This window comes from Pseudorca crassidens, chromosome 19 (assembly GCF_039906515.1).
Source record: "Pseudorca crassidens isolate mPseCra1 chromosome 19, mPseCra1.hap1, whole genome shotgun sequence".
NCBI classification, from domain to species: Eukaryota; Metazoa; Chordata; class Mammalia; order Artiodactyla; family Delphinidae; genus Pseudorca; species Pseudorca crassidens.
This window is the reverse complement of record NC_090314.1, coordinates 39,146,947-39,159,184: the sequence shown is the minus strand read 5'-3', so window position 1 is coordinate 39,159,184 and position 12,238 is coordinate 39,146,947. Positions and strand designations below refer to the sequence as shown.

At 42.7% G+C, this 12,238-nt stretch overlaps 2 protein-coding genes across 9 annotated transcripts in view; one reads left to right on the top strand and one right to left on the bottom strand.

The window, feature by feature from the left end:
• Nucleotides 1-12,238, top strand: part of LOC137212723 (AP-2 complex subunit beta) — a 149,680-nt gene that overhangs the window by 19,524 nt on the left and 117,918 nt on the right. For 3 of the 8 annotated variants that reach the window (XM_067716465.1, XM_067716464.1, XM_067716456.1), the window contains exon 1: nucleotides 7,734-7,835. The exons of 1 other annotated variant lie outside the window; for it this stretch is intronic. The gene's annotated coding sequence lies outside the window, so the exon portion shown is untranslated. Of the gene's footprint in view, nucleotides 1-7,733; nucleotides 7,836-8,241; nucleotides 8,314-8,389; nucleotides 8,411-12,238 lie in introns of those variants that run through there. 4 more of the 8 variants (XM_067716459.1, XM_067716458.1, XM_067716457.1 and 1 more) reach the window with 4 other exon arrangements.
• Nucleotides 3,978-7,683, bottom strand: PEX12 (peroxisomal biogenesis factor 12). The gene is made up of 3 exons (XM_067716467.1): nucleotides 7,022-7,683; nucleotides 6,173-6,726; nucleotides 3,978-5,356 (listed from the first exon to the last, which is right to left on the bottom strand). Exons 1-3 carry the CDS (start codon nucleotides 7,145-7,147, stop codon nucleotides 4,957-4,959), a joined length of 1,080 nt encoding a protein of 359 aa, XP_067572568.1. The 5' UTR covers nucleotides 7,148-7,683; the 3' UTR covers nucleotides 3,978-4,956.

Here is a 12,238-nt window from a genome sequence, read left to right as displayed (position 1 = left end):
TTTGTCCTATTCTATTCACTTTTATTCTCTTTTTCCTACTTTTCCTCTTTGTTGGACACAAGACCCAGCCTAGAAAAATACTCTTTGGTGAAGGTTTGGCTACCCCTGGGTGAGAGGATTACAGATGATTTTTCATTGAATTTCTTTTCCTTTCCTTTTTTTCTTTAACTTTTCTGTATTTTCTAAATGGCCTACAATGAACATCGTTTGCGTAATTTAAAAAAAACAATTAAGTGAAAAAAAATAAACAGGTAAGAGACAGTTATCTCTTTTGGGGATGCTGGTTAAACTGGAACAAGTGAATATTGGCCAGCAATTATTGATGATGATGATGATGATGATGAACCTATAAACGTTAACTTACAAGGAAAAAGGGTCTTTGCAGATGTGATTAAGAAAGGATGTTGAGATGAGGAAATTATTCTGGATTATCCATGTGGGCCCTAAATCCAATCACAAGTGTTCTCATAAGAATTCAGTAGAGGGACTTCCCTGGCGGTCCAGTGGTTAAGACTTCGCCTTCCAATGCAGGGGGTGTGGGTTCGATCCCTGGTCAGGGAGCTAAGACCCCACATGCCTCGCAGCCAAAAAACCAAAAACATAAAACAGAAGCAATATTGTAACAAATTCAATAAAGACTTGAAAAAGTGGTCCACATCAAAAAAAATCTTAAAAAAAAAAGAATGAGGTAGAGAGAGATTTGATACCTACAAAAGAGGAGGGGGCAATGTGACCACAGAGGCAGAGATCGGAGTGATATGGCCGCAAGTGAGGGAATGCCGGCAGGCACAGGAAGCTGGAAGAGGCACAAAATGGATTCTCCCCTGGAGCGTCTGAGGTGAGCACAGCCCATGCTGACACCTTGATTTCTGCCCTCGTATGTCAAACTTCTGGCTGTGAGAGAATAAAATGTTATTGTTTTAAACAACCAAGGTTGTGGCAATTTGTTACTGCAGCCACAGGAAACTAACATACTTCTCTCCCCGTAAGTCAAACCATCAAACAACTCTTTGTTTCTACTCCAATTTGCTTATGCTGAAATGGCATTCTGAAATAGGTTTCTGAACACCCCCTCGGGTTTTTTTTTTTTTTTAACTGAGGTTACTGTTCCTATGGAGTTCTGCGTTGTTGGCATGACACTTTGTACCTGTCTGGCTCAAAAGTTATTTCCAGGATAGGAGGCAGAATACATACTATGACCAATAATCAGCACAGCAACATAGTAAACTGCAGAGGTCTGCTCTCAGCTTCAACTTTAACCCTTTTTCACTCACGTCATTTCCAAATTCAGTCTCACTTTTATTTCATTTTAAAATGTATTATTATTATTTCTTGGCCGTGCCACACGGCATTTGGGATCCTAGTTCCCCAACCAGGGATCAAACCCGCGCCCCCTGCAGTGGAAGCACAGAGTCTCAACTACTGGACCGCCAGGGAAGTCCCCAGTCTCATTTTTAGTTCTACTACCTACCTTAATTCTCAGCTTCACTCTCACACTGAAATCCTTCTGATATCACTTACTTTTAGAAAGATAAAAAGGACCGTCATGTACTGGACATATGCATTTGGGCACAAGGGACCAAGCTGGGAGTGTGGCACATGATACGGAACCTGAGATTACATGGCCAGTTAAGTGGAAGAGATGGCATGCAAAGCCAGGTCTGTTTAATACAAATGCCCCTACTCCTTCCACTGCCTTTCAAGTTTGGGATTCTGGATTGCTTTGGAGTCTTCAAAATCTGAAATCTACCTAAGTACCTCCTTTTTCCTTCCCAATCAACAGGAAGGACATTTTTGGGGCAGAAGAACTAGGAACTGTATTGTTTTCTCCTTCTTATTCTTTAATGCACTATTAGGGACCAAATCAGGAGAAGGAAGGATAATGTGAAAGATGAGCAAAGAGGGTTTCTCTTCCTTCTTCAGAGTTCCTTAGTTAAGTCCTCTGGCTATGAATAGTACGTTATCAGGCCAGCGAGGAGCTCACATTCTGGCTCTGATACCTCAAAGCAAATGTTCATGATACAGAGCAACTTGAAATCAGTAGCTTGTACAGTGGGTTTTTTCTAGGTCTTGGGAAAATGATCTGGCCACACTGCTGACAGTTGGCGAAGAACTAGAGCTCCCAATTTATTTGTGTTTATTCACCGAGCACTTCAATTTATCAGCCGAGATAGGTATAGCACAGCTTTCCTGGTCAGTAGACACAAACTGCCAAATACCAGCGTCCATCTCACTCTCAATTCATTTGTCAAGATGATTCGGCTAGAATAGCAGACTAGATAGCATGGTGACCAAGAGTAACAGTGCTGGTTCTACCACGCCACCACCTGACTCTGGGTAAGTCTCCTTTCATTCGTTCTCTCATTCAGTCAGCTGTTTTATAAAGCACCAAGGGCCTTGAAATCCTAGCTCTAGCACTTTTTAGCTTAGAAACCTTCGTTAAGATAATCCAAACCTCACATTCCTTCTTTGTAAAGTGGAGATAATAATAGTGCCTTCTCCATACGGTTCTTGTGAGAGTGAAGTGCGATGATGTATATAAAAATGTTAGCATGGTGCCTGGCATATAACGTCAGCTTTTCATTCGATAATCAGTTACTAAGCATTTACTGTGTTCTGAACATGGTACTATGTCCTGGGGCCACCCATCATTTGCACCATTTAGTGACTGCCTTCTTTGGGCCAGATCTGCAACTGTGATGATCTCAAATTGTCCTCGTAACAACTTATAAGACATGCATTATTTTCATTATCTTATAACTGAAGAAACTGAGTTCAGGGAAGTAAAGTTGAAGATTACACACCTAGTAAGTAGCAGAGCTGGGATTTGGACTCCTATCTATCTGATTCCCAAACCCATTTACTATCATTCTGCCATGCAGCCTTTACTGTTAGCAAGAAGAATAAGACACATGTCCTGTTCACAATCTAGAGGGGGAAAACATGTATTAAAGAACTCATTGAAATACAACATATGTGATAACACCAGATGTTATCGCATTGTTCTCATTCAGTTCTCGTAACAGCTCTGTGAGGTAGGTACTGTCATTATTCCCTTTTCACAGATGGGGAAACTGAGGAACACAGAGTTTATGGTGCTTGCAAATACTATAGTCCATATACATGACCACTACACTCTAGTGCCATTCTGGAGAGCTAGAAACATATGAACAGTGTGCTTGGGGTGTTCTAAGGAGTGACAGTGACTATGCTTGTGAGAACAAGATAAGATTTCATAAATGAGATGGTATGTGAGCTGAAACCTGCAAGTAATGCACCAAGTTGAGGGCTTCCGTGGTGGCGCAGTGGTTAAGAATACGCCTGCCAATGCAGGGGACATGGGTTCGAGCCCTGGTCCGGGAAGATCCCACATGCCGCGGAGCAACTAAGCCCGTGTGTCACGACTACTGAGCCTGCGCTCTAGAGCCCGTGAGCCACAACTATTGAGTCCACGTGCTGCAACTACTGAAGCCTGCGCGCCTAGAGCCCGTGCTCCACAACAAGAGAAGCCACCGCAATGAGAAGTCCGCGCACCGCAACGAAAAGTAGCCCCCACTCGTCGCAACTAGAAAGGCCGCGCACGGCAACGCAGCCAAAAATAAAATAAATAAAAAACATAAAAAAGGACTAACATCATTTGCATAAAGACAAGCAAAAAAACTTACCTTAAAAAAAAAAAAAAAAGAGGGCTTCCCTGGTGGCGCAGTGGTTGAGAGTCCGCCTGCCGATGCAGGGGACACGGGTTCGTGCCCCGGTCTGGGAAGATCCCACATGCCGCGGAGTGGCTGGGCCCGTGAGCCATGGCCGCTGAGCATGCGCGTCCGGAACCTGTGCTCCGCAACGGGAGAGGCCACAACAGTGAGAGGCCCGCGTACCGCAAAAAAAAAAAAAAGGCAAAGGTAGCCTGAATGAAAAATTTACTCTAAATATCTCGACTAATCTTTCAGTTTCCACATAATCATGACATGGAAGAGCTCTTTGCCAAAAAACATTTATTCTTAAAATTTACTTAAGCGTTTCATAGAAACTTTAGTAATAGCCAGAATAATTCATGTCAGCTTAGCAAACTCTTAACAGCAAGCAGAAAGAGCTTATGAAAAGATCCTGTCTTTACACAGTCATAGTTAGGGCAGTATTTTACTTCATCTCTTCACTAATAGCTTTGCTTTCACACTGAAGTCTTCAGACTATTCTGTATACACACTCAACCCCTATTTTCCTGTAACCAGTTTCCCAAGGAAGATATGTGTGAGTTCACAAAGGGATCTTTAAAAGCTGATAAACTATAGCAAATGTTACTTAACAAATGAGTCTCAGCATATGGACGGAGAAAGTGTTTCTAAGTATTTTTATAAAAAGCATGTCCGGGGGTGGGGGGGATGAACTGGGAGACTGGGATTGACATGTATACACTGATGTGTATAAAAGTGATAATTAATAAGAACCTGCTGTATTAAAAAATAAATAAAATTAAATTAAAAAAGCAGGTCCATATTTCATACTGTTTGCAAACCGATAAAACCTATTCCTCATAGGCAGATAAATGCTTTCCTTTCTCAAAAGGCCTGCTTCCCCTCCACTACCCACTCTATGAGGTCTAACTTGGGTTTTTCCTGAGAGCTTCTATACCTCTTGTCCTTTAAGGAAGGGGACAGGAAAAGCTTCTGTGCCGAGTACCCTCTTTGATCCCCTTCTCTATGCTGACCCTCACATCCCCTGCCAGTCCTGATTCTCTCACTCTGACCAGCTCGGTCAACTCTAAGTAGAGTGGTCTAGGGAGCAAGCTAAAAGGTTAAGATCAACGAGTACATCCTTTTAAAGAAATCCATGTGGCTGTTTAAAGTTCATACAATTATTAATTGAGGATGATTAAACAATGCTATTTACCATGCGGAAAACCAGCCCTCTGGCCTTATAGCGCAGTCATTTCATTGTGAGACAAGGTGCTAATCCCTTTCAGTTCTCAGGGGAGTACAGTTTAATCAGATGCTGTACTTGTGTTGGATAACCTGTGATGGGACAAGCTCGGTGACTCCTCACGTAATTAAACACACAGCGATAACAAAACACATAGCCAGAGGTGGCGAGAACGGTGTCATTCACCCGGTTTTTACGACACAGTGGGCACACAGTCTTCATTTGGGGCAACAGGGGAGAATCAGAATTGTAGTCTAGATGTACCGGTGGTGGTGGAGTAGGCAGGGCAGCCAATGACTTGATGGTTTCTTGGTTTCCGGATGAATACCACCACTCAAGGAACTGCAGGAAGAATACACCCACCGAAAGGCCACTAGAGAGGCATGAGGCGGCACCTCCCACGGCTTGCTTCAGAGCTGACTTTATCTTCCCGCCAACGCTGTTTGGAGAACAGAACAAGGAGGCAAAAGGAGAAACTGTTTACTTAGGTACAATCACAGAACAACTAATACGCATGTAATTCTTACACTTTTCATTAGAATCGTTGATTCAGCTTGGGGATTGAATAGTTGCTGGACTGGCGTTTTCTCTTGTAAGTGTCTATTCGAAACAATTCCTCTTTCTGACCTACCGTATTTTAGGAGTTCTAGGAGCCAAGCTTTGTTTTTAATGACTAGGGCTTTGTTGCTTTGTGTTTTGAGAAAGAAATTAATGAGCCATTGATTATATAGACCTTTTATGGGGGTGGAAGATAGTATATCCAGAAAAATCACTCACTTAAAAAACAACTCGGCAGTACTGAGGAATATATTTGAACTTGTCAGAGAACACAGACACTAGGAGCGGGGTAGCACCATGGTTAAGAGCAGTCTTTAGAATTGTACTGATCTGGCTTGAATCTCAGCTCTGCCGCCTATTAGCTGTGTGGCCTTGGCAAGGTACTCAAATGTTAGAACTTAGTTTCCTCAACTGTTAAGTGGTGCTAATGCATTTATTTCATTGAGCTGTGATGAGGATTGAGATAATATACGTAAACACCTAGCAAAGGGCCTGGTACATAGCAAGTGTGTGCAAAAATGTAGCCATTATGATGAGGAAGGTTACCAGGATGGCAATCCTTGTTTTATGGACACAAGAATTTTTCGATGATTTTATGAAATACCCCGAAGTGGACTGAGGGGGGTAAATTTCATAAAATTGGGATAAGATTTTAGGATTTATTAATCAAATATGTTGGGGAAATGTTAAGCCTTACCTCCCAGCTGGTTGCTGCATCATGCTGGCTTCGGCTGGTTTGTGCTCCAGAGCTTGTATATCCTGAACTGTAAGTCGACCTAGCCGAACCCCAGCCAGACTCAGCAGTGGTGAGTGATGCTGAGCCTTTCCTAGGATGTATCGAAGCTGCTGTACAAGAAACCAGCCTTCCCAGGCCATGTTAACAAATGGGTAGGCTGCCAAAAAGGCTCTGTAAAATCGTTTCCAGCGGGAAGTAGGGGGATGGATGGAATATTCATCCTCTTCTCTCAGGCTAGAAATCAGCTTCTCCAGCTTCACTTTCAGATAGGGAAGAAGAACCAGGAAAATAACTGACTTCCAAAGCTGCTTCTTTGGGAGACCAGCACTGGCCAGTCTCTGAAGCTTGTGTGTGTCTCCCATTACGATCCTCTTTAAGCCATAAAAGTTTTCAGAAAACGAGGCGCTGGTTTTAGACAAATAATGTTGCTGGAGCAGAAGATCTAGCACGGTGAAGATTTCATCAAACCACTTCCACAAGAAGCCGTAGCAGGCAGGATTTGATTCTGCAAGAACCTAAAGCAAAATAAATAAATGAAATTCATTCCATTACACAGCTACTATGCCTTGTATTTATATTTCCTTTTTTTCCCTCTGAATTTCCACACCTTTCTTTCTGGGTCTACCTTAACCTCCCTGAAGTGCTGGGTATTCAGTACACATAACAAGAGACTCCATAACCATTAAATCATGTGATGTGCATTATATGCTAATTGGTTATTTCAAAACTTAGGCCAACAAATAAATTCAGATTATTGGCTTGGTTTTTACCCGGACGTTCCTAAAACTTTTCAGAGAATTAAATCCTTACCTTGACCACATGCTGAAGAGCAGGTCTCACTGCTGTCATTAAACTGTCCTGTGCTACCACCTCAAAGATGGATGGCTGGTCATCCACCGCAGAAGCAGTTGTGATGTGAGCCCCGTGCTCAGCCATAGTTTCGTGTGTGCACTGGGTTTTACTTTGCCCACAAACTCTCTAGTAAGCATGAACTTTCTGGGGGTGCCAGATGGGTGCTATTTTACAGGAACTGGGCAAAAAAGACCTCTTCCGGAGGCAGAGGGGAGGGGTCTCAAGGGAAGGTGAAGAATGAAGTCAACGCGGACACCCACGTTAGGGAAGTAGTGTGTGGGAGAGGTGAGTTGATTAATGCTGCACCTCACAGGGAAAAGCGTGACTATGGGAGGACAGGTACGGCGAAGGAGCGCTGGCCTCTCGAGCGGCAGTCCTGGAGGCGGCCAATCACGGACTCCCAATCCGGAGGGCTCAAAAGCCAGGCGGCTCTGAGGGATCGAAGGTGCCAGTGCAGGCCGGCCCCAACGGCCTGGCTCAGCTGTTGGCTGTGCAATCCCCCCGCCCGCGCCAGTCCTTGCGAGCTAACCCCAGGCGAGGGGCGAGGAACCCGCGACGCCGCGTTTGAAAGGTCTCGGCTTTATGTCAGAAGCCGCAACCGGAAATAGAAGCCGCTTGGAAACCTGTGGCCGTGGAGAGGCGCTCTAGCCTCGAACGCGGCCCCGCGACCGGAACTAGAGAACTCTATGATCTCACAGCGACTTCCGCTTCTGCCCCCAGCTGAAAGTAAAGAAGGCTCCAGCGGGCTCGGCTGGAGAGGAGTTTCCCGCGGGTTGGTTTTACTTTTCTTAGCTGGTTTTGCATCGCTGTCTTGTTGGAAAGCCACAGCTCTGATATCTATCTCTCTACAGAGTCTTTCTGGCAAGGTGTTGGGTCGCCGCACTGACGTCTGGCGCCTGGAGCCAGAGCTCGGCCTGTTGCTGAGGCCTTTGTTCCCTGGGGCGATAGAGATAGAGGCGAGGGACCCAAGGGAATGTGGAGATGGAAGGCTCACTTTGCTTGCGGCGGGGGTGGTGGCTCACTATTTTTGCCGCCTTCGGGAAGGATTTGAAGCGACAAAGCCGAGATAGAAGCCTTAGCCTTATGGCTGCCAATTATTTAAAAAAAAGTTTCCTGCTGGTGTTCAGAATTTGGGACGATTATTTTTCATTCAAGCTGGTACCTTAATTGTCTTCTAGGTTAGGTTACGTTCAAGCAGAACTCTAGGCACTTGCTACACTAAATGAAAATGGTTCCTACCCTCGAACACGGTAGGCTGCGTCACATTAGCGATATGAATACAGTGCTAAAACGGAGTGATGCTGTTGAATTCTAACTAGCATGAATTGGGGAGGCTTGGCAGAGAAGGTACTTTTCATTGTATACCAAAGTTAATGTAATTAACCTGACCTTTTGCAAACTGCTTTTACATCGTATGCAATTGCCTTGAGTAGCTGTAGGTTTACTGAATTTGGATAATAGTTAAAGTTCATCTCCTCTCTCTCCAACCTCTCCCCTCAACCCCTGGGCTAAATAGCTAGAAACGGAAGATATTATTTGCTTACTTTATACCATAGAGGACGTTATGGTATAAAGATAGTTAATTGTTTCACATAATGAGAACGCTGGAACAAGGTTTGGGTTTAGTTGTTTCAATAGGAGAAATAAAATCTTGCAAATTAACCGTAATTGTGGTTCCAAAAAGTGTTTCAGGGAATTCCCTGGCGGTCCAGTGGTTAGGACTCTGCTTCCACTGCAGGATGAATGGGTTGGATCCCTGGCCAAGGGAGCTAAGATCCTGCATGCAGCGTGGCCAAAAAAAAAAAAAAAAGTGTTTTATAGTCTGATTGGATACCTGCTGGAGAAAGTCACATTGATGGAAGATTTTACCTTGCAGAATTTTAAGGAGTAGAGATAATGTATCTATATAAAACACCTAGCTTTAGGTTCTTGGTCAGTGGTAGCTCTTACAGAGAGGCTTTTCTTAAGTGAACAGCAAAAAGACAAAGTTGAAAAATAGCATCACCTAAGACGAGTGGGAAGTTAGTTAAACATTGGTGTCAGTTAGGGTTCTTTGGTTACAAGCAACAGAAAACAGGCTAATTTAAACTAAAAAATTAGAAGAATATGGAGTAGCTAACAAAATAAGGAAAACCAGCTCTGAGGGAACAGGAATTACACAGTCCTACTGGATGTTTCTAGCAAGAATTAGCAAAGTGTCATACAGGCATCGTTGTTGCAATGAATGAGCTTCAACAAATTTCTGTCACTGTACTTATGATTCAGATCCGTATTGACTGACCTTGGTTCAGATTTCATCTCCACTCCCTGTTTCACTCTTAGCCAGAAGAGTGCAAGACACCTTAATACTCCTTTGAGAATATTCCAAAAGTAAACTGATGTTATGTGAGAAAAAAGGCAGTCAAAACTAACAATGTCAATTATTACAGCCAATAAATAATAAACACCTCATCACAAATCCCACTCCCAGGTTTATGGTGTAATAAGTAAGACACAAAAATTGATTGCACTTATGTTAAAAGGTGTGAAGAGCCATCAGATAGGTTAATATGGTGAGTTTAGAGGAAGAGACAATAACAGCTGGGAGAAATGAGGCCGTTCAAACCAGCTTAAACAGAAGCTATATTGGCCTTTGTAACCAAAGGGAAGATCGTTTCTAACCTCACGTTTTATCTCAGCTTCTTTCTGCCAGTTGCTTTCTAATACAGCGATGTAACCTGGTATCTCCTGCATCTTACATCAGGACCAGATGTCCACCGAGAAAGTTTTGTGGATTAGGTGGACCTCAAAAGATGAGTACATTTGGGGAAAGTCGCAGTCATGGTGACAGGGTTTTCCAGGCTAAGGGAGCAGCGTGGATTGTATTTGAGGAGGAAATTGTTTGCTTTAAATATAGAGAGGAAAATAGACCAATAATACATAGTCTATACTGTTGACCATAATATAGAGGCTCTTAAATGCTAGTTTTAGTACTTTGCTTGTGGACATTCATTCATTTACTCCTGAATAATTTACTTACTCATTTATTACTGAATACATCCTGTGTGCCAAGCATTATGCTAGGTGCTGGGTAGACAGTAGTAATAAAAACAGACTTGGTATCTGCCCTCATGGAATTTACAGTCTAGTTGGGGAGAGAGATAATAAACAAATAAAGAGACTAATACCTAATTTACAAATGGAATAAGAGGGCTATGATGGGGGTGGCAGTGGGGCCTGGGAGAGAAGAACCTTTTAGACTGGGTAATCAGGGAGTGCCTTTATGAGATTACAATTAAAGTGAGACCTAAATTATAAGCCAGCCAGCCCTGTGTGGAGTTGGGGAAAACGAATATTAGGTAGGAGGAGCGGTAGTTGTGAAGGCCCTAGGATGGGAAAGAGCTTGGCCTATTTGAGAGCTGCAAAAGCTAGCAAGAGGTGAAATGAAGAGGAAATGAGGAGTGACTGAAAGGATGAAATGATATTAAGAGAGGTAGACAGGAGCCTAACCACTCATAGGCCATGGGAAGGAAACTGGATTTTAGTCAAAGTATAATGGGAGGTCACTGAAGGATTTATACACCGGAGTCATGACCAGGTTTATATTTTTAAGATGACCCCTTAATGGTTATGTGGTTACATTTGCTTTGTGGAAATTCATCAAACTTTATATTTTTGGTGTGCACTTTTTGGAATGTTCGTTTATACTTCAAAAAAAAGTGAAACAAAAATCTGGCTGCTGTATGAATAATGGGAGGAGAGTTGAGGTTTCTAGTAGTTCAGGCAAGAGGCGATGGTGGCTTGGAATAATGAGGTGAATAGAAGGGATTGGATGAATTTGAAATATATTTTGAAGGTAGGATTGACAACTTGGAGATGGAATGAATGTGGCAGTTAAGAGAGAGAGAAATCAAGAATGACCCCCAGATTTCTGGCTAGTAATTTCTGGCAGTGTAATTTGTTCAAATAATTGCAATCATAGCAAATATTTACACAGTCCATACTATGTGCAGGCATAGTTCTAAGTGCTTTACGTACACTAATTCACTTCATCCTTGTAATAATATTATGATTGGATATTAGTATTTCTCCCATTTTATAGATGAGAAAACTAAAGAGCAAAGAAGTGGGGAAAACTGGGAGAAGGATAGGTTCTGTACAAATTAGGAAATGAGGAGCTGTTGAAAGTTTCTGAACCGGGGAGAGGTATGAATCAAAGATTTTTCTGGTGGCATCTCTTTACAAAATCCACCTCTGTCTTCTATGAGTTGTACCTGGAATCACATTTTTTAAACACCCCCCCATACTCTTACGATTTGCTTAATTTGGGTGGGCCATATGTGCGGACTTACAATCAGTGCGGTTAGCAATTTGGTGGTGAAGTTTGGGGACTAGGTCAAGGCTAGAGATAGATATTTTGGAGTCATATGGGTAGGAAAAATGATTGAACCCATGGTATTGCTAAAGGGTTAGTGTAAAGAAAATGTATGAATATAGAACTTAAAATGCTTGCTACTTTCTCCCTCAGATACCATCCTATATCTCTTCTCTTTCAGCCATACTTTCTTATGGAGTTATCTGTTTTCATTTCCTTACCTCCCATTTATCTTCAGACTTCCACAGCATGGCTTTTGCCTTCATTATCTCTGCTGATGGTCTCAGCAATGACATCAAAGACCTTTGTGCTGCTAAATCCTTGGACACTTTTCGGCCCTTCCTCCTTTTCTCTATAGCAACTGTTGTTGTTGACCACTCACTCATACATTTATCCACTCATACATTTATCCATTCAACAGATTTTGGGGAGGGGGCGGCTAGGCCTCAGAGATATAGTATATAGTTCCTATACTTTCATAGAACTCTAAAAACGTCCTAAATGATTATGACCACCTGCTTTTCCTTCTACCTCTCTACTTCTCAGTCTGCTTTGCACTTTGGATTTTTCCCAGCTTCTGCCTCAGGCTCTCATTCTTCACATTCCTTTTTTGTTTGGATAAAGACTTTATTATTACTTAGAGCAGTTTTAGGTGGGAAGTTTTCGTTTAGAGGGGAAGGTACAGAGATATCTAGGTCTCGGTTTCTGAAAGGAACCTACTTTTGTGTAAGCACGCCTATTACATGCTGGGAGCCTTACCTACTTTAAGCTTCACAGGCTGGAGAGAGTTGTATCACTGGATTTATTTCACAAGTAAGACT